This window comes from Trichoderma evansii, assembly GCF_050947405.1.
Source record: "Trichoderma evansii strain SZMC 28006 chromosome Unknown GGI43scaffold_7, whole genome shotgun sequence".
NCBI classification, from domain to species: domain Eukaryota; kingdom Fungi; phylum Ascomycota; class Sordariomycetes; order Hypocreales; family Hypocreaceae; genus Trichoderma; species Trichoderma evansii.
In genome coordinates, this window is record NW_028145199.1 from 919,621 (window position 1) to 936,782 (window position 17,162).

The following is a 17,162-nucleotide window of genomic DNA, read 5'->3' on the forward strand; positions in this document are numbered from 1 at the left end:
TGCGTTGCCGCAGTCGGGCTGAGTCGGCCGGATTATCGGAGTGCAGACGCACAGATGGGAGCACCTGGAGGGAGCACCTGGAGGGGGGTGAGAGTGAGAATAAGTCGGTGAGCGCAGCCGAGCTCAATGGTCGTTGGTGATGCAAAGGAGATATGGAAACTGAGCAGAATAAGGCTGGGCCAGGCTACCTTGCCAGTTCGCCACAGACCGGGGCTTGCAGTGGAAATGATTCGTACCTATCTGTGTATCGTGTGATGCCTCAGGCGGCGGCTTGCGGCGAGCTAGACAGACGGGCAGGTAGGTAGCACCGAGCGCTGCAGACAATAGCAAGGTCGGGGGCAGTAGCGATGGAGGGCTGTGGAAGGAAGGAAGCAAAGGGAAGGAGATGCTGCGGCGGCTGCTGCAACTGCAAGAGGCGCTGAGAAGGCCGAGGATATACACTACGAGGTAGTCGGCAGCGGCTGTAAGTCGCAACCGCGCAATGACTGGAAGGCACATCCATGCATGTGCCAGAGCTACGCCAGGGCTGATGGAGCTGTGGGTAACTACCTGATGTATCGTCCACTTACATGTGGCGTTCATCTAGCAGCGTGCTTGGCATTTTAAGGTGCAAAGCAGCTAGCCAACCATGGCTACACAGCTGCCCGCCGGTGTCTTGAACCTCCCACGCCTTCCAGCCTCCTCCCTGTCTGTCTGTTAGCTTCCAGTATCCGCAGTGCTTGTAGTGTCTGCAGAATTTTAAATAAGAGTCGGGGGAAAAGAGAAAAAAAGGAAGACAACCGAGCAGAGGCGACGATGAAGCTAAAGAGGCCCAACGCCAAGCCAAACCCCAGCGGCTGTCAAAGGCCTGTTGTGGGGGTGGCCGGAGCAGAAACGGGAGCCGCCGTAGCACGGGCCGGCCAATCAGCCTCCGTACCATTCCAAACGCCCTGCTGCTGCAAGCTCCAGCACCGCTGCATCAAGACTTGTCCAGGCCCGAATGGCCCTCTGGCAGATTTCGGTGAAAAAAGGCAGTTTGATAGGATCCAAACGAGAGTCATGGAGGCCGGCAATCGGCGTCGGCGGCGCAAATGATGCCACATTGGCTGCTGTTGGCGTCCCCATGAAGGTGCATGAGGTGTGCTTCGTGCCGGGCTTTGTGCCTGAATGAATGCCTGGACAGACATAGGACGATGGGCCTCGTTCGTGGGGCTGGCACAATACGAAGGTGCAGAAGTTCTAGGTGCTTCTAACTCACAGCGACAGCTATTACATTGTAGCAGTGGCAGTAGTACTATCCAGTTGGTACAGGCTTGCAAGCTTGGAGAAGGCACTAATACTACGGAATACTTCCCCCAAGCAGACTGGTTCCCATTGAGCTGGCGTGGATGGCGCTAACTGTAGGATCATGCAACTCCTCACGAGTGAACATACAATGGGCGACAACAAAAGAACAACCTCATTCAATACGAGAATCATTGGAAGGATCCCAGACGTGCATAATAAGGCTGGATGATAGCGAGTTTCCGATTTGCTGAGAAACGTCCCTGCGCTCCGGCCAGCGTACAAAGTGAAAGACAGGGTATGGGGTGATGGAGGGTCGGCTGGAGTAAAACAATAGCAGCAGACGGACGGCGGAAATGGGTGAATTCGCCCTATTGTGGCCGGTGAGTATGTACGTTGGAGATGGTGGCGGGCTGAGAGCTGGATCTAGTGAAACCAGTCGAGTCGCACAGGATGCTGCTGATGCCGCGACAAGCCGAGAAAATATGAGGTGCGACAGTCTATTGAGTGTATCCTACTCCCAAGCCACTGAATTGTGGCATCGCGATCGACGTTCATCGAGATGATAGAGATGAGTTATCTCATTCACCACATTGCCTGATTCTCAGCAAGCCATCGGCCAGTCGGAGCCCCTCCGGCCAGCGCGGAAGCACAGCTTTACAGAAAAGGTAAAGCATAGCCTGTGTGGTGAACTCATCAAATGCGACAGGGGCCTCAAATGCGAATCACAGCCTGCCACAATGCCAGAGAACCAAAAGAGAAGGAAAAAAGGTTGACAAGATTCTGCCAATGGATGCTGGGGCCCTCGCTTACCCTTGTGCGGCCGATGGCAGGGGCCGGTGCTAGTACTTCTGCGGCTGTCTCCAATGTACGAGTAACTGCAGATCCAACCAACCCCATGCAAAGTCGTGGCATCACCTCCCACTGGCAGCTCAACCTGAATATGTTTACGCCTGACAACTGAGACAGCTAAACTGGACGAGATGCATGAAACTTGGCACAGCTGTATGCTTCCTGGTGCATGGCCAGTCCCGATTAAGCCATACATGAATCATAGGGGCTCTCTTGGCTGCGCTTCTGTGCTCGAAAACCCTTGTGCTCTCCTGCCATATGCTGCCATTTACTGACTATACAAGATAGATTGATGAGCAATTCATGCAGAATTGTATAGAACATCCAGGTCAATCAACACTATCGCTGCGCAAATGGGGCCTTTTTCCCCACCACCCCAAGACTGCGTGGCTAGATCGATGACCGATTTGGTGGTGGTGTGTGCCGCGCCCCTCCCCTTTTTGTCGTCCAACACTGGACAAACGCAGAGCTGCAGCAGTAGGGCAAGCCACAATGTCTCGGTGTTGGCTGTTCCGCGCAATTCTCATTTGATGTTTGGCTGCATATTTATAGTACGTCACCTACATCTTACCGGAATCCAGGAAGTAAATCCGTTGGGCTGGTTTTACTGCGCGGGGGCACATACTGGTGTGAGTGTGAGCCACGCACAGCATCTCCTGACAACTCGAGACAGCATCGAGTGCTTGTGTAACTCGCCAGCTAGCCAGGGCAGCCGAAGTAGAGGCAGCCCGAATCAGGATTTCCAGCACGCCGTGCACCCATTGATGTCAGTTTGCGTCTGGCTGTGGCCTCCTCCATTCCTCCTTTTGGTCTTCTAGCTCATCGTTGCTATTATTATCTCTCTGTGCTTCCACAAGGTCCACGATTCTATTTATGCATTCCGCCCTTTATGGATGCCAATGCTTGAGTAGCATCCACCAACGCCTGGGCAAAGTGACAAAAGCACAATAATGTGACAGTGGCGACGATGCTTACGAGTAGGTACCAAGAGACAAGCCTGTACGTGCATATACGGAGCACGCAGTACGGATTCACATTATTATACGTGCGAAATACGACCTGAGCGTTGCCACTTTCACTCATATCCCCTTGTCCGATCTGGGTGACATGTATTACGGAGCGCGCTGTGTAGGATATCGGCCACGGGGCGGATGGATCCCAAGGCCGCAGAGCCGGCAAGTCGGGTCTGTCAAGCTGTGACTATTATTCCGGGCGATGTCATGTACAGCAGTACAATGATCCTCTCCCCTGACTACTAGGCGTTGGCCCCCCTTCTCACCCTCCCCCCAGCATATCCGACTAGCCCCTCGGAGTAATTGGCCATCTCCCACGGTTAATCCCCGATTTGAACGTCTCGGCGACAGCATCTCTGGATAGTTTCTAGACGATGCAAGGACCAAATACGGGGTAAGCTCAATGCCATTCCAAAGGGTGACTTTTGCAGGGTCAGGACCAGTTGCCATTGGCCACGCGACGGCTCGCACCCCCGGCTACTGGGTTAACCAATTGCCAGCACAGAAGCCCTGGTATTGAGCGCTACACAACATGCGTGTTCATAGTCCTAGCTCCCGCGCGGTTCTCCAGGCTTAGCTGACGCACCTCAAGCTAGATGCTGCAGCCTCTGCGTCGACCTCATGTATAAGAGGCCGCTCCATGGTCAGATAGCCTGGCCGAGGCGAATCTCAGAGGAGGCTAATTCAGAGGAGGCTGGGAGCATCTATGACGACAGACCGGGCTCGGTCGGTGAGGGCGAGAGGCTGCCAAGGCCCCAACTTTGCATTGACGACGGCACGTGTGATGCATCTATATGTAACAAGCAGCCTACATGGGTGGTTGAGCTGTCCGTCGCGACGCCTGGCCGTGATTAAGGTTGAACCAGCATAGCGATTGATCAGCAGTACCCAGGCATTATAGTGGCGGGCAGAGACGCGATATGGGGCCCGCCCTGGCCTATGGAAGCCGGGAGGAGCAGAAGCGTGGCTGTCCTGCAGGCGCTAATCTGCTAGCCATCTGAGCAGACCCAAGGTACGAGGTAGGTACAAGCGCTGCTTAGCTGGCCTAGCCTTGACCAGGGCCAGCGATCCATTCGATTATAGGAGGCTTATACCGAATGAGGATAGCTGGCCGCAGCCGCCCGCACACGTCTGAGCTGTCACTATTTCTGTGTGTAGGCGCAGACCTAATACCAGCAGACATATCTATCTCGTTCTCCAGCAATAATAAGGGGAATCTAGCAGCTTCTACTGTATGTGGGGGAGAAGTTGGATTGCCGCGCTCTTTGTGAGATGAGTCTCTGGTGTTTTGTAGGAGCACGACGTAAGGCTGATGATTAGTAGTAGGTCGTAAGATACCACCCACCAGGTTCTTAGCAGGTGGCAGGTAAGATGGGAGCGGGAGATTGGAAATGAATTCATCTCTATGATTATGATTAGATTCTATACTAGGTAGGTGGTCGGACAAGTACACATAGTACAGCTCTTTACGGCTAGGATTTGATTTGATGATGATGCCCGGCCCCTTGATATGTGCCGCCAGGAAAATTTGCCGCTGCTGGCCGCACGAGAGGAACGCAGCAAGCTCTCAGTCCAGCACAAGAGTCTTTTTACACACACGCCACTTGATTGCCGCCGTATCATTTTATCTCCAAATTGAGCAAAAGAGCCAGCCTCAGACCTTGCAGCGCACGGGCATTTCTCCTCACGACAGCAGCAGGCGGCGTAAAGGGGCGTTTCTTTTTCTCTCTCGGGAGAGACCAAGACTGCCGGATATCATGTCATGTTTGGTTTTTCTGCCCTGGTGTTACGGAGAAAGGATTTGCTACCCAGTCGAGTAAAATATTGGTCCATACCCTAGTAGCAAAATGGGCAAAATACCCATTACCTGGTAGTAGTTATCATCATCTTTGACACCTCTCAGAACCGCCACTTAGACGCAAGACAGGTGGAGGCGGTAAGTTGGGCAAGGTACAGTGCTCGTAGTACTTGGATGTACCTCGTCGTACCAGCATGCTCCTCGTCCATTGTTTGGCGACAGGTGAGCTGCAGCAGCTACCAGCAGTGACTGGTGCCGCGAGGAGCTGGAAGTGTGAAGAAGAGCCGCTTTCTGCACCACTGAGAAACCAGACTAGCACTGCTGCTGCTGACTCTTTGGTGCTAGCGAGGGCCTTGCCGTGCTTAGCTGCGCGGTTCTCCGTACATCTTTTGTGGACTCAATTGGCTCGGATCCTGCTCCATACAGGACCCAGCGCAAGTTCATCCCAGGTATACGACTAGTAGGTATTGCCGCTGCCACTATCGCTGCGATACTGTGCGCCACGCCCACGGAACCGAGTCGCTGGCCGTCTGTTTGCTGCTCTTGGGCCAGGCCAAGGTGCTCCAAACGAGCATAACGCAGGATTACATACGCCCGTCCACGGCCAACCTGCCGCCTGACAGATCACCTCACACAGCGCTTGAGTGAGCGTTTTCCAAGTACTCGGATGTACATACAGGCAGCTGTTCCCCCCACACCCCTCCTCTTTTTTTCTCTTTTTCTTTTTTTCTGTTCCATTTTGGCTCCGTCGTCTCCTCACTCCGCTTTGGCTGAACTCACTCGGAGCATCCACGTCTTTGTCGTCGCCTCGTCACAAACCACCCCCCAGCCACCCGTCTTTTTTTTCTCCTCTTCTGGTCTCCTCTTTCTGGCCTTCGTCGCCGTTTCTGTCTTTCCCCCGTTTGGCCCGACCAACCTTGAGCGCCTGCAACGGAGCCCCACCACACCTCCATCAACAAGGGCCCCAAAGAGCCTTTCCAGGGTCTGTCGAAGGACGCTTGCGAGATCTCCTGCTAGCACCACCAAGCAGCAGCAGCGGCAGCACTACCACCGCGCCCAGGACACAAGAAACACACACCGGCTGCACTGCTGCTGCACGGCGTGCCTGTACGTGGACGGTCCATCGAGCGCCTGCTCGTCTAGCCCAGCGATCCGGATAGGAGCTAGGGTTTCGAGCAAACCCTTGTCAGAAACATAAACACAATGTCAATAAAGTAAGCCTGCTTCGCGAGCCACCGTCGTCCCGTCTCTTTTCTCTCCTTCTTCCCATGCCCCCATCCTGCTGCGTCTCTTCTTCACTGCCTGTCGGTCCCATTTCTCGATTCTTGTAGCTGGGCTCCAGGCTTCACGTCACCTCTGGCAGGAAAACTATTTAAATTCCTCGTTTCACTCTTCATTCTCTTCTTTCGTCCTCCTCCTCGACCCTTTTTCTCCTCCTCTTTTGCTTCTTCTTCTTCTATCTACATCTACATCTGTTTCATACACGAGGGAGAGCAAACCCATCTTCGTCTCTCGCTGTCTGCGTATCCCGTTCTTGTCTGATTCTCTACCTTTGTCTTCCCTGCCTGCCTGCCTCTCTACCTACTTGCCAACAACGCCGTGTCCATCTTCGCTGTTTGCCTTGCCTGCCTGCCAGAGAGTGTTTCTGGCCACGGCTTCTTGCCCCGCTATCGAGCCCAGAGGTTCATGGGAACCATGTGCCTGGGCCCCGCCCCACGATGAACAACCCTCATGACTATCTTATCTCGAGCGCTCCCTCGCGGCCGATAGATCCTGACAATGCCGATAGTTGGGTTATGCTCAACCAGGGCGGATTCGTGAAGCTGGGCAATGAACGAATCTTGTACAAGCTCGATTCGCGCATATCATGCGAATTGTCCGTCCCTCCCGAGCTAAGAGATCGCTGCGTCCCGTTCCAGCGCAAGAGTGACAGGGGAGCTCTCTTCCTAACCAACAAGCGGGTTGGTCCAGCCTTTTGGAAACAACGCCATAATGTTTAGCTCTATGTATGCTAATTTGGACGCCAGGTCATATATATCCCATCAAAGCCAACGCAAGAGCCCAAATTCGAATCCTTCAGCGCCCCCATTCTAAAGTTTCAAGATTCAACCACCTCGTCATCTATGTGGTGGGGATGGGTCTGGAAATCAGACTGCGTCCCCGTATCAGGAGGCGGCATTCCACCTGAGATCCCTCGAGTCGAAGTCAAGTTTACCTTCTCCGATGGCGGAATGATGGAATTCAACGAAGCTTATGTCGGCTTGCGGGAGCGCCTATTCCAATATCAGGAAATGCGCCGGGAGCTAGACGCCAACGCCGCTGAAGTTCCAGACGAGCCTCTCCCTGCCTACTCGGTCGACGGTAGTGGCCAGCAGCAGCAGCCACCTTCATCGTCGGATCAGTTGGCTGTCCCGCGACCCAATCGCTCAGACAGCTCTTCCAGTCGCCGTGCTCCCAATGAGCCGCCGCCAAACTACGATGAGGCGCAAGCGCAGCAGATTAGTAACCGATTGGAAGATCACATACGCAATGAGGTCGACCGCGGTGCCGAAGAGGAGTAGACAGGATAACGAGTGCTCCGTAGCGAAGCGTTTTTGGGTGAAGCGAATAATGAGACTACGAACTATCTCTGTGTGATTTTGCGCTTGGTTCTTTATGTAACGGACAAGCTAGACAGTTGAGTTTAATTCGCCGTAATTTATTGCTATTGGGTGGAATTTGGATGGCGTCAGAACGATCAAGTATATTACAGTTGGACAAGGGGCATATATTAGAGCCCTCCATGCCCATGCCTTTGGAGGGCCCGGTTTGATAAATCGCAAAGGATTTCTTCTCTCTTCATAATTTTATTTACTACAAAGCTATAGATTGTCCTACCTCTTGTGATTCCATCCATTGTTCATGTTTCACCTCGCTCTGCTTTAGCTGCGGAGGTAGGGGGTAATACAGCCCATACAAATACAACCCCTCCCCGTTCAATCGGAGATCTTAAACCACCCCCCAGTCTTGGAGTGAGGATCAGCCAAAAACGGCAACCCCAGCTCTGCCAATAGCACGCTGCACGATAACCTCCAAGGTACGTACTCTGGATGGCTTGCTGACAAAGACAGAAATAATGTGACAAGTCCCGTGACTGCGGTCGGTTCGGCTGGACCAATCAAAATGCCTCAATTCCGGGTCAGCTTTTCGCGAATTTGACCGACAGCTTCCGAACCGCCAATACGCCTCATCCAAAACGTACGATACCGCACACGGAAACCGATCACACGGCGATACCACAATTCGCCAAATCATCGCAATGGGTATCTGGGACGCTTTCTCCGAGATTGTCGAGGCGGTGACGCCATGGAGTGTTGTGGAGGCCGAAGCTCCGGCTGAGGAAACCCAGGTAGGTGGGATGTTTTTTGGGAGGTGGAAGCAGAGAGCGAAAAAAAAAAGTGATACCCTTGGGCAGCTCTGCAGGCTCTTTTGGACAGAAGGGGGGGTCAAATCTGCCCTGCGACGTCGGAATTACAATCACATTTTTCTGCATTGGGGGGAGATGTTCATTTTCTTTATGGGTCTGGAGCTAATTGATGTGATAGGAGGCTCCCGAGGCCCAGGTAGAGGAGAAGAAGGAAGAGCCTGAGGAGGAACCCGCCGCCGAGGAGGAGGAAGAGGAGGAGGAGGAAGATGACGATGAGCCCAAGGACCCCAAGGAGGAGCTCGAGGAAGGTTCGTGATTCACTCGTCCTCTGTCATTTTTCTCTCTTTTTGCGCATGATGTGCTGTCGTCGCTGCGGGTGCGGGGCGAGGCATTTCCGCAGCTCATGCGCATCGAGAGCGATTCGCGACAATTGGTCTCCCCCTTTTCACAGACGTTATATGCTGACGAGAATTTGCTATCCAGAGTGTAAGAACTCTCCCCAGTGCGCCCCCGCCAAGCACCACTTCGACGAGTGCGTTGAGCGAGTTCACCAGCAGGAGAGCGAGGGCGAGGCCAAGGAAGACTGCGTTGAGGAGTGTACGTTTATATACCGCTTCCCCTTTATTGCTCGCAAAGAAAAGAAGGGGATTGCGCCTTTTTTCTTCGGCTACCCGGTCGAGCTTGCATGTCGGAATTGTCGGTCCAGTTTTGCTAACATGGGAATCTTCTTAGTCTTCCACCTTGCTCACTGCGCTTCCGCATGCGCCGCTCCCAAGCTGTGGTCCAAGCTGAAATAAATGCACCCTTAAGAAAAAGAAAAACGATAGAATGAATCATACGCCCGACGAAAGCATGCTCGAAATCTGGGAAGGGAAAAGCGAATAGAGGGGAGGAATGTCGACAAAAAAGAGTTCAATTCACCTTTTGATTGGGATATGTTCATTAGATGGCCGGCTTCTCTGTCCACCACGGTCAACGACAAAAACAGCAGCTTCGTCGTTTCGACGGAGCTGCCCTGTGTGTAATCTTACGCTCAGCGAGCAACTGAAAAAATAGATTTTTCTCCTTCACCTTCTATCGTGATGATACCCTTCTCTCCTCCACGCCGTTTGATTTTTACAGTGCAATAATGGTCATTTATAGTCGCTGTTTGAATTTTTGCTTTGTTCCTAGTTATGTTGAACTCTGTTGCTGCTGTTTTCGTCCCTAAGTATTCTGCGACCTTGGCAAGGTCATAGCGACGGATTTGCAGAGACCAAGCTTAGCGATAAGTTGATGTGACCGATTTGACATAGTTCTGCTAGTTTCCCACGACTGATAGCCTAGATGTATTCAAATCCCCATCTGTATCCCGCAATCGCCAAATTTTATCAACACATTAATGAGCTCCATATTTGTTAGCTGCTCAGCATTGGCCTCATCAAACGCATATCAAAGAGGAAGATTCAAGTAGTGTAAGCTAGGTAATTATATGAATTTCAATGTGCTCAATCCCCAAGTATATTACACACGACCGGCCCTTTATCTATCAGCTCCGTTATCGCATAATGAATAATCGCCCTAGATCAGAAGCCAAACTTTGAATGGCCAAAAAGAGAAGAACTTCCAAGAAAACGCCTGTTTGCTAATCACATCGTATAATCCGCTTTACAAAGAAATAGCGCCCCTTCGGCTCTCTCGAACGTGCAGCATTCCTTGCAGACCACAAAAGACAAAGAAGCCCTGGACGTAAAAAGCAATGTTAGAAGAAACACAATGGATATTGGAGCGTATAGTGTGTTGAATATCGGAAGGATTCGGATTGGATCGGGAGCAAAACGTACAATGTAGACAAAGACAGCGGTAAAGACGGTGCCGGAGACAGCCTTTCCATCAGCAGGGTCGTTTACACCTCCGACAAGCTCCTCGTGGCCGGAGCGATATAGAGCGGCGAGGATGGTAAGGATGATGATCGCGAAGAAGGAGATGACGGTGCTGTTCGGAGTCCAACCCAGAGAGCGTTAGCCAATAACCCTTTCCGCAGATTTGAAATGCCTTCTCTCTTCCTTGGATGCAGGCTTCGGGATGGATTTCAGAATCCCGAGATGATAAGGACGTACCAAGACCATGCTTGCATAGCACTGACGACGGGCTTCATGATGGGCGAAGGGGGGTGCGTGCAAGGCCTGACGCGCGGCTGGAAAGACGAGGCAGGGTATAGCGCTTTCGCTCAAAGAAACGAGACGATTGAAGAGATTATAAAAAGAATCACGATGGAACCTTGGTGTTTGTCGCAGCAAATGATGTTAGTGGCTGTGTGGTATGCAGGTTGCGTAGCTGCCAGTCAAATCAATAGCGCAACTAAAACGGAGCTCACCACAGCGCCGCGGCCGGGCGCAAAAGCAGCAGCCCGATTTTCTGGGTGCCTTGGATATCAGGCACTAACGAGTTGTCGGACTGCTATACTAGACTCCGGGGTTGTGTTTTAGGCGCGCGGAAGTGGTGGCCAATCATGAGACGCAGCGCTTATGTATACTAGAGTACCTTGTCTTGTAAGGGCTCCTATGGACGGGAGGGATCTGAGCAGGCATTGTTCGTTTCCTTAGAATAGCTACGGAGGATTTAGCGTCAGATTTGCGTGGGTCTGATCTTTTCATTGGCTGTGACGATAAGAAGTATATAAACAAGATCGCCGGACAGAAAACAGAGGTTAACTGATGATACATAATGGGGCTGAGGCTGGATGTGACTTTCAGGTTTTCTTGTTACACTGAAGTTGTGGCTTAGCAAAGCTCAGTGACGAAGCCGCATTTTCTTGTTCCACAAGGGAGGGAGCATAATGATGCTCGTATTCTAGCTCCATATTAGAATCAAGGCCCAAAGTGTGGCGTATGAGTCTGGTATTCATGTTGAGCATCAGCATGCGTGTAAGCTTCCTCATTGTGTTGACGTACTGCCTATTTATTTACTCTTTCAATCATTTGCAGCCTTGAATACCAAAATACTGCTAGAGAGGCTGCAGCTTCTTATGTACGCGCTCATGGCCCCCCTTCTAAAGGAAGCATCTTTAGGCTCAGCTGGCCCACCCAATGTCGCAGCGCGGCACGGCTGGCCACCTATCATCCAGCCAGGGGTGCTCCCTGTACGAATCTGAAGTCGCATCTAGTAACCCTCGCCAGCCCAATCAGCCTTTGTGGCCTGGTAAAAGTTGGAGGGGAGAGAAAAAGGCATCCCAATTTCAATGGGCGCGAAGCAATTCCAAAAAAAGAAATGCAAGTCCTGACAGCTTCTTGGCGGCTCGGTCGGAAGCCGGCAGGCGAAGATTTGTTTATAATGGACATGAAACGGAGGGGGCAACTTAAGATTTTGAGCTCTGGGAATATAAAGGAGAAATGAGTACAGGTGCAGCTTGTCTTATATTGGTTTGCTATTCATTTCCGTTGCTGCAAGGACCCTTTTCTTGTATACATTGTAATTCGTCTGTGGAGCCGGCTATCGACAGATTAACAAACAATCGCTTTTTCGCTGAGAGTACCATAGGTCGAGTCATAAGTCGTGCAACATAGGAGTATAGGAGCAAACAAACAGCTCTGTTGACCAACCAGCAAGAAAAACGAAGCCATCTATTTCTTGTCTCACTTCGCTACAGTTCGGCCCAAGTAACATTACTATTTGCTACTCGAGAAAAAAAAGAGAAAGAAAGGGTCCAGCATTCGTCTTCGCCAGAAGCGATATTATTAGTTTCGAGATTTCTTGAGAGGAGGCTTCGTCTAGAGTCAGGTATGCGCATGTGCTTCATATTCCCTTGGAGTGGCAGCCCTGGCTGTCTCGAGCATCCAGTGTCTTTCTTCTGTCTTTCCTTGGCCACGCTCGGCTGCAGCTTCCCGTCGCCCTCGTATTGTTTTTTCAGGCGTATAATTGCTTCACTTCTCCCATCCTCTCCCTACGAGTTATTTCAGCTCCAATCTTCTTATTCTCGTTTTATATTGTATTGTGCTTACGCAGCTTTACATCGCAGATTTACCCTCAAATACGTTTGTCATATCTATTTCACCACCAAAGAACGACGAATCCTCTCTCCATCATTAAAATGCGGGCTTGTAATGTTCTAGCGACTCTCTCAACCGTCGTAAGCTGCGCTGCAGCTAAAGATGCTCCCGTCGTTTCTGGCAATCCTCAAGGCGTCGTATGGTCGGCCTTTCTGCCCAAAGACCCTTTCTTCTCTGAAGCGGACCTGGTGGGCAACGTTAGGGGTAATATTTCGGCAGTGGCCGGACCTGGTGGCAAGGGTGTCAAATTCACCGTCCAACTCCAAAATTTTCCAACATCAGGTGGTCCTTTCTGTGAGTATTATTCATCTAAAGAAGTGATGTAACGGCATCGTAGTGGCTAATCAACTGATCCATACAGTATACCACATTCATGAGAACTTAGTTTGGGGGGGCAACTGCACATCGGCTTTGGCGCATCTGGACCCGTATGATCGTGGCGAGACACCTGCTTGCGATGCTGACAAGCCCGAGACTTGCCAGGTTGGAGATTTGAGTGGGAAACACGACAAGATAACCTCGGATCCTTTCTTGTCTGAGTACATCGACCTCTACGCCTCTATCAATTATACAAATCCGGCCTTTTTTGGCAATCGGTCGATCGTCATCCACTACGCAAACAAGACACGACTGACCTGCGCCAACTTTAGATCTGGCAATGTTGGGCCTAACTATCCAATCAGTATTTCAACGCACACTACCAGCACTCACGCTGCTACCAAGACCCCTGTTGCCCCTGGCACTCACCATAAAACAATTTCTGGCAATTTCACAGGCTCTCATAACATTACAAACGTCCACTCTGCTACTGGTGTTCTCACACGCACCAGCACCAGCATCGTAACTGCTCCCGGCGGCCTCACCACTACTACTTCCAACGGTAATGGTGTAAGTGCAAGTGCCACATCTACTACTCCCTCTCCAGGAGCTGCCGCTGGAAATCAAATCTCCATCTCTCTGCTGGGTGGTGTTGTTGTCATAATGCTACTCTCCCTGTGAGAAACTAAAATGGAGCCGCCTTGCATATAGGTAGAGTGTTTGTGCGATACTGCTGTTTGGGATGGGACTGGGACTGGGACTGGGTTTCTCTATTTGCTTCTTTCTTCTCATACACATTTAATGATAGAACCATGTTTGCTTTTGAGCCGGCTCTTACAGCTAGACAATAAATTTTACACACCTCCTTATCAAAGGCTCTGCCGTGTGAAGCGCACAAACTGCGACTAGCGGGATGCGGCTGAGCTGTTCAATAAAACGACTTAATTAATTCAATGCATGGCTGCAGTTTAATCTCCTTCCGTCCAACTTCATTGGCCCCCAAGGGCAGGGCAAACGCTGAGGCAGAATAAAACGAGGCTGGCTGGCCTTTGCGGCGCCACCATGCAGGCAAACGGTGCCTGATTGCCAATAGTTTTCTTTCAGGCCTTCTCCCTGCCTACAACATGGCATGGCATGCAGTGACAGCTCATAAAACAGAAGTGAGTAGTGGTAGTATTTGCTGCACAAATGCTGATTGTCATGAATCGCAAATGATTTTGAACCAGGCTGCTGCCACAAAGTACAGACTTGGAGGCTGAATATAGAGAAAAAAACAAAGAAAATTAGAGAGGTGCGATAGCAAAAGTATAAAAAGAGTCTCAGGTTTCACCTCTAATTTACCTTTGTTTGGCGTCACCGAAGGCGCTTCACGTGATTGATATTTCCACCACTTGCTGAAAAGAAGCTGCCACCAGACTACGGCGCATACATTTTGAGTTCTATCATATACTGCTTTTCTTTCATCCCCTTTGTTTGCATCAGATGTTTTAGGGCTGAAGCTTTTTATTGCAGCACAAATTATTTTCCGTCATACCTTTGTTTTTCTTCCTTACCCGCCAATAGTCTTACCAGGACGACCCCAGCATTCTTTTTCTAACATCACTAATCTGGAGCTCCAGTCTCTTTTCAGCTACTCCACCACCCCACGTTCTTTAACGGGAAGCTTTAGCAGCATCCGACGTCAATCGTATCAATCGCGCTCGAGCATGATAGGATTGTAGGAATTTATAGGAAAACAAAAGGCAAGATGGCGAAGAAGAAGGTGAAGCAGGCAGTAGGCGAAGAGGATGGTGGGATTGGAAGCCAGCCATCAGCGCCTATTCCCGCAACGCACCAAGCAGCACCATCGCCAAGTCCAAGTTCAAGACAAAAATCAGGAACTGCCGACGCGGCTCAATCGACAGGGCTTGCTATATGTCGCAATAAGTATGTGTATGGCACTCGTTTTTTTTTAGATTTCCCTTGTTTATCTTTGATCGGGCCTCATTAACATTATTATAAAATCAGACATTGGCGCTACATTTCTTCCTATCACGGGCCGTGGTTGCAAATGCCGTACGAGATTCTAGAGACCATTGCCAATATCAACTACAATACGCCATTGCCGCGGCCCCTCGATGCTGCCTCATTCTTTGACCTTGTCAAGGTACGACGGTTGGTCGACGAAGCTACCAATCTTGCTGTGAGGGCTGCTAGTGACATCGCCTCACCAACGCTGACCAACGTCAATGGTGGCTTTCCAAGTATATCTTCAATGATTTCCCATGGAATGGGTGCTCCAGGTCATAGCGGGAGACTAAGCAGAGAGCGAAAATTCAAAATGAGAGAGCAGGCGAGCCAGAAGCTGGCGCGCGCATATCGTTTGGATGAAATCGTCTGCAGTGTTGCGACCATGCAAGGCGCGTCGCCGCTTGAGGATGTGGGCAATCTTGTTCTGCAGCGCAATTCAAGGGATCCTGACGCGAAATATGTTCACTTTTTCCATGAGAAGATACCTTCAAGGAAAATGGCCGAAAGTACGAGTTTGGAGCCTCTGACGGAGATTGTTGGGGATCGCCCAGGAGAACCAGAGGTACTGCGAACTCGGGCGACAGTCAAGGTATTCCAAAACGATTTAGAAGGAGCAGTTTCTGATCTCACGCATGCCCTGTCTATATCTCTATTCATCCACAAATCTCACCAGCCCAAACAGGAGGATACACAAGTCGTAGACTCACAACGCACCGCTGCTAGGAGGCGGCCTCATGATGTCATTTTGCCAGAAAAAGACCAACCGAGCAGCCTCGAGGCTCAATTATACTTCCAACGGGCATCAGTATACTTGACGCTCGCTTCTGATAACGCTGTGAGCAGCATGCCAACATCAAGCCAAGCCAACGGGAAACCGGCGATTACAAACTCGGGAGATGGAGAGGCAGGGGCAGAGATTAGCGACCCAGGCCAAGAGATATCCCAAAAGCAGAGCGAGTCACGGAAAATGGCCAAAACGTTTGCCAAGCGGGCTATCAAAGACTACATGTCTTTCCTCTCGAATCTTCACTATTCGCCCAACCTCCCGGCCAAAATAGCCAAGGAGTTCAACGACCGTGTCAGTATGGTTATGCATGGCATTCGCAGTTCTAGAGCCATTGACACAGGCAGTTTGACAACATCACACACTGTTTACTCTTTACCTGACCTTTTTCGCTCTGTCCCTCCGACAGACATTCCGCCGTATCCACCTCAAGATTTAATGAAGCAAAGTGTGCAACAACCGCTGGACGAAGCTGCGTGCGAATGGGTGACATATCATCCGCTACTCAGTGATGCCTTGCACTCTCTCCTCCTAGCACACTGTCTCGCTCAGACCTCCACCAAAGAACTTCAGCGACATGCCTACATGGTTGCTCGTCTTGTTAGGCTTTCCGACGGATATCCCTTGTTTCAAGCGAACAGGTCATCTGCGCGAGCCGATTGGACCGAGCTCGTTCACTGTGCCGGAAATTGGTTACAACTTAGTTCTTCGTGGGACAACTTGTGCCAACCTGCGCCGCTTCCTTCATACCTTGAAGATCCATGTAAACACCATTGTCTCAAGCACGGTAGCAGCCACAAAACTACTCCACAGTCTGAAAGATCCATAGCAGCCTCGGCTGCGGCAGCACTTGTCGGTGGAGGGACTTTTGACGCTGCCGACGCTGCTGCTGAAGAGGAGCAGCGTCGAAAGGATCTCATCCGCGAGCAGGCCATAGCAGATACCCTCGATGATGAGCGCGTTACTGACGAGGCTTCATTTCGAGCAGCCGTTAAAGCTCGCGAGAGGCGAGCTCAGCAAAATGAAGCCTTATTTTCTGACAAGTCTTCTAACGGCGCCGCCGCTACTATTAAACCAGGTCCAGGTTTAAGCATGAACGGATCGAATGGGACGAATGGGATGAACGGGACGTATGACACAAGTCATGCAAAGTCTACGAAGATCACAAATGGTATCAATGGCTCAAACGGTTCAGATAGTGCGAGGAACGGATACAGGGCTATAAAAGAGACTGATCTCGAACCTCTCACATCGCAGCGCTGGTCTGCCGAAGATGGGAAAGAATATACTCTCACAACCGAACGAGCCAATGCAATTGCACGATGGGTCCAGGAGGCCCCTGTTGTCACTGGCATGACAAAGCGCAAGAAGCGAACCAAGAAGACGGATGGCAGTGCCAACGGCCACAGCACAAAAGTCAACGAAGCTGAGAAGAGTATTGAGAGGCTGGAAATTTAAGTACGTAATTGTAATATGGTAATAGGGATACATACTATATTATTTTTAATGCAGTAATGAGAATGAATCTGAGAAGATTCCATAAAGATATCTCGCCAAAAACTCGAGTCTGTCGGGGGCCTCAGCGCTGCCATTGTGATGCCTTTCCATAAGCATACTGCTTTCATATACAAAGAACAATAAGCAATATAAAAAATGGTAAATTGAATGCAGTTAGTCTCAGTGACTTCCT

General features: G+C 50.8%; 6 protein-coding genes across 6 annotated transcripts; 5 read left to right on the plus strand and 1 right to left on the minus strand.

Moving 5' to 3' along the window:
• Positions 1 to 5,490: 5,490 nt before the first annotated feature.
• Positions 5,491 to 6,539, plus strand: GGI43DRAFT_349426 (uncharacterized protein). The gene has a single exon (XM_083202240.1). The coding sequence runs from the start codon at positions 5,594 to 5,596 to the stop codon at positions 6,122 to 6,124; it is 531 nt and encodes a 176-aa protein (XP_083061747.1). The 5' UTR covers positions 5,491 to 5,593; the 3' UTR covers positions 6,125 to 6,539.
• A 105-nt stretch (positions 6,540 to 6,644) lies between these two features.
• On the plus strand, positions 6,645 to 7,487 carry GGI43DRAFT_382877 (GRAM domain-containing protein; the record flags this gene model as incomplete). The annotated part of the gene is made up of 2 exons (XM_083203298.1): positions 6,645 to 6,887; positions 6,954 to 7,487. The coding sequence occupies 2 exons, from the start codon at positions 6,645 to 6,647 to the stop codon at positions 7,485 to 7,487; spliced, it is 777 nt and encodes a 258-aa protein (XP_083061748.1).
• Positions 7,488 to 7,801: 314 nt separating this feature from the next.
• Positions 7,802 to 9,396, plus strand: GGI43DRAFT_402554 (ubiquionol cytochrome C reductase hinge protein). Its single transcript, XM_083205701.1, has 4 exons — positions 7,802 to 8,314; positions 8,511 to 8,640; positions 8,816 to 8,929; positions 9,065 to 9,396. The coding sequence occupies exons 1-4, from the start codon at positions 8,225 to 8,227 to the stop codon at positions 9,127 to 9,129; spliced, it is 399 nt and encodes a 132-aa protein (XP_083061749.1). The 5' UTR covers positions 7,802 to 8,224; the 3' UTR covers positions 9,130 to 9,396.
• A 313-nt stretch (positions 9,397 to 9,709) lies between these two features.
• On the minus strand, positions 9,710 to 10,654 carry GGI43DRAFT_402559 (uncharacterized protein). The gene is made up of 3 exons (XM_083205702.1): positions 10,432 to 10,654; positions 10,156 to 10,306; positions 9,710 to 10,054 (listed from the first exon to the last, which is right to left on the minus strand). Exons 1-3 carry the CDS (start codon positions 10,467 to 10,469, stop codon positions 9,980 to 9,982), a joined length of 264 nt encoding a protein of 87 aa, XP_083061750.1. The 5' UTR covers positions 10,470 to 10,654; the 3' UTR covers positions 9,710 to 9,979.
• Positions 10,655 to 11,918: 1,264 nt separating this feature from the next.
• Positions 11,919 to 13,976, plus strand: GGI43DRAFT_349436 (superoxide dismutase). Its single transcript, XM_083202241.1, has 3 exons — positions 11,919 to 12,091; positions 12,330 to 12,654; positions 12,722 to 13,976. Exons 2-3 carry the CDS (start codon positions 12,402 to 12,404, stop codon positions 13,357 to 13,359), a joined length of 891 nt encoding a protein of 296 aa, XP_083061751.1. The 5' UTR covers positions 11,919 to 12,091; positions 12,330 to 12,401; the 3' UTR covers positions 13,360 to 13,976.
• Positions 13,977 to 14,425: 449 nt separating this feature from the next.
• GGI43DRAFT_382881 (pyridoxal phosphate-dependent transferase) lies at positions 14,426 to 16,930 on the plus strand (the record flags this gene model as incomplete). The annotated part of the gene is made up of 2 exons (XM_083203299.1): positions 14,426 to 14,604; positions 14,686 to 16,930. 2 exons carry the CDS (start codon positions 14,426 to 14,428, stop codon positions 16,928 to 16,930), a joined length of 2,424 nt encoding a protein of 807 aa, XP_083061752.1.
• Between the last annotated feature and the right edge of the window lie 232 nt (positions 16,931 to 17,162).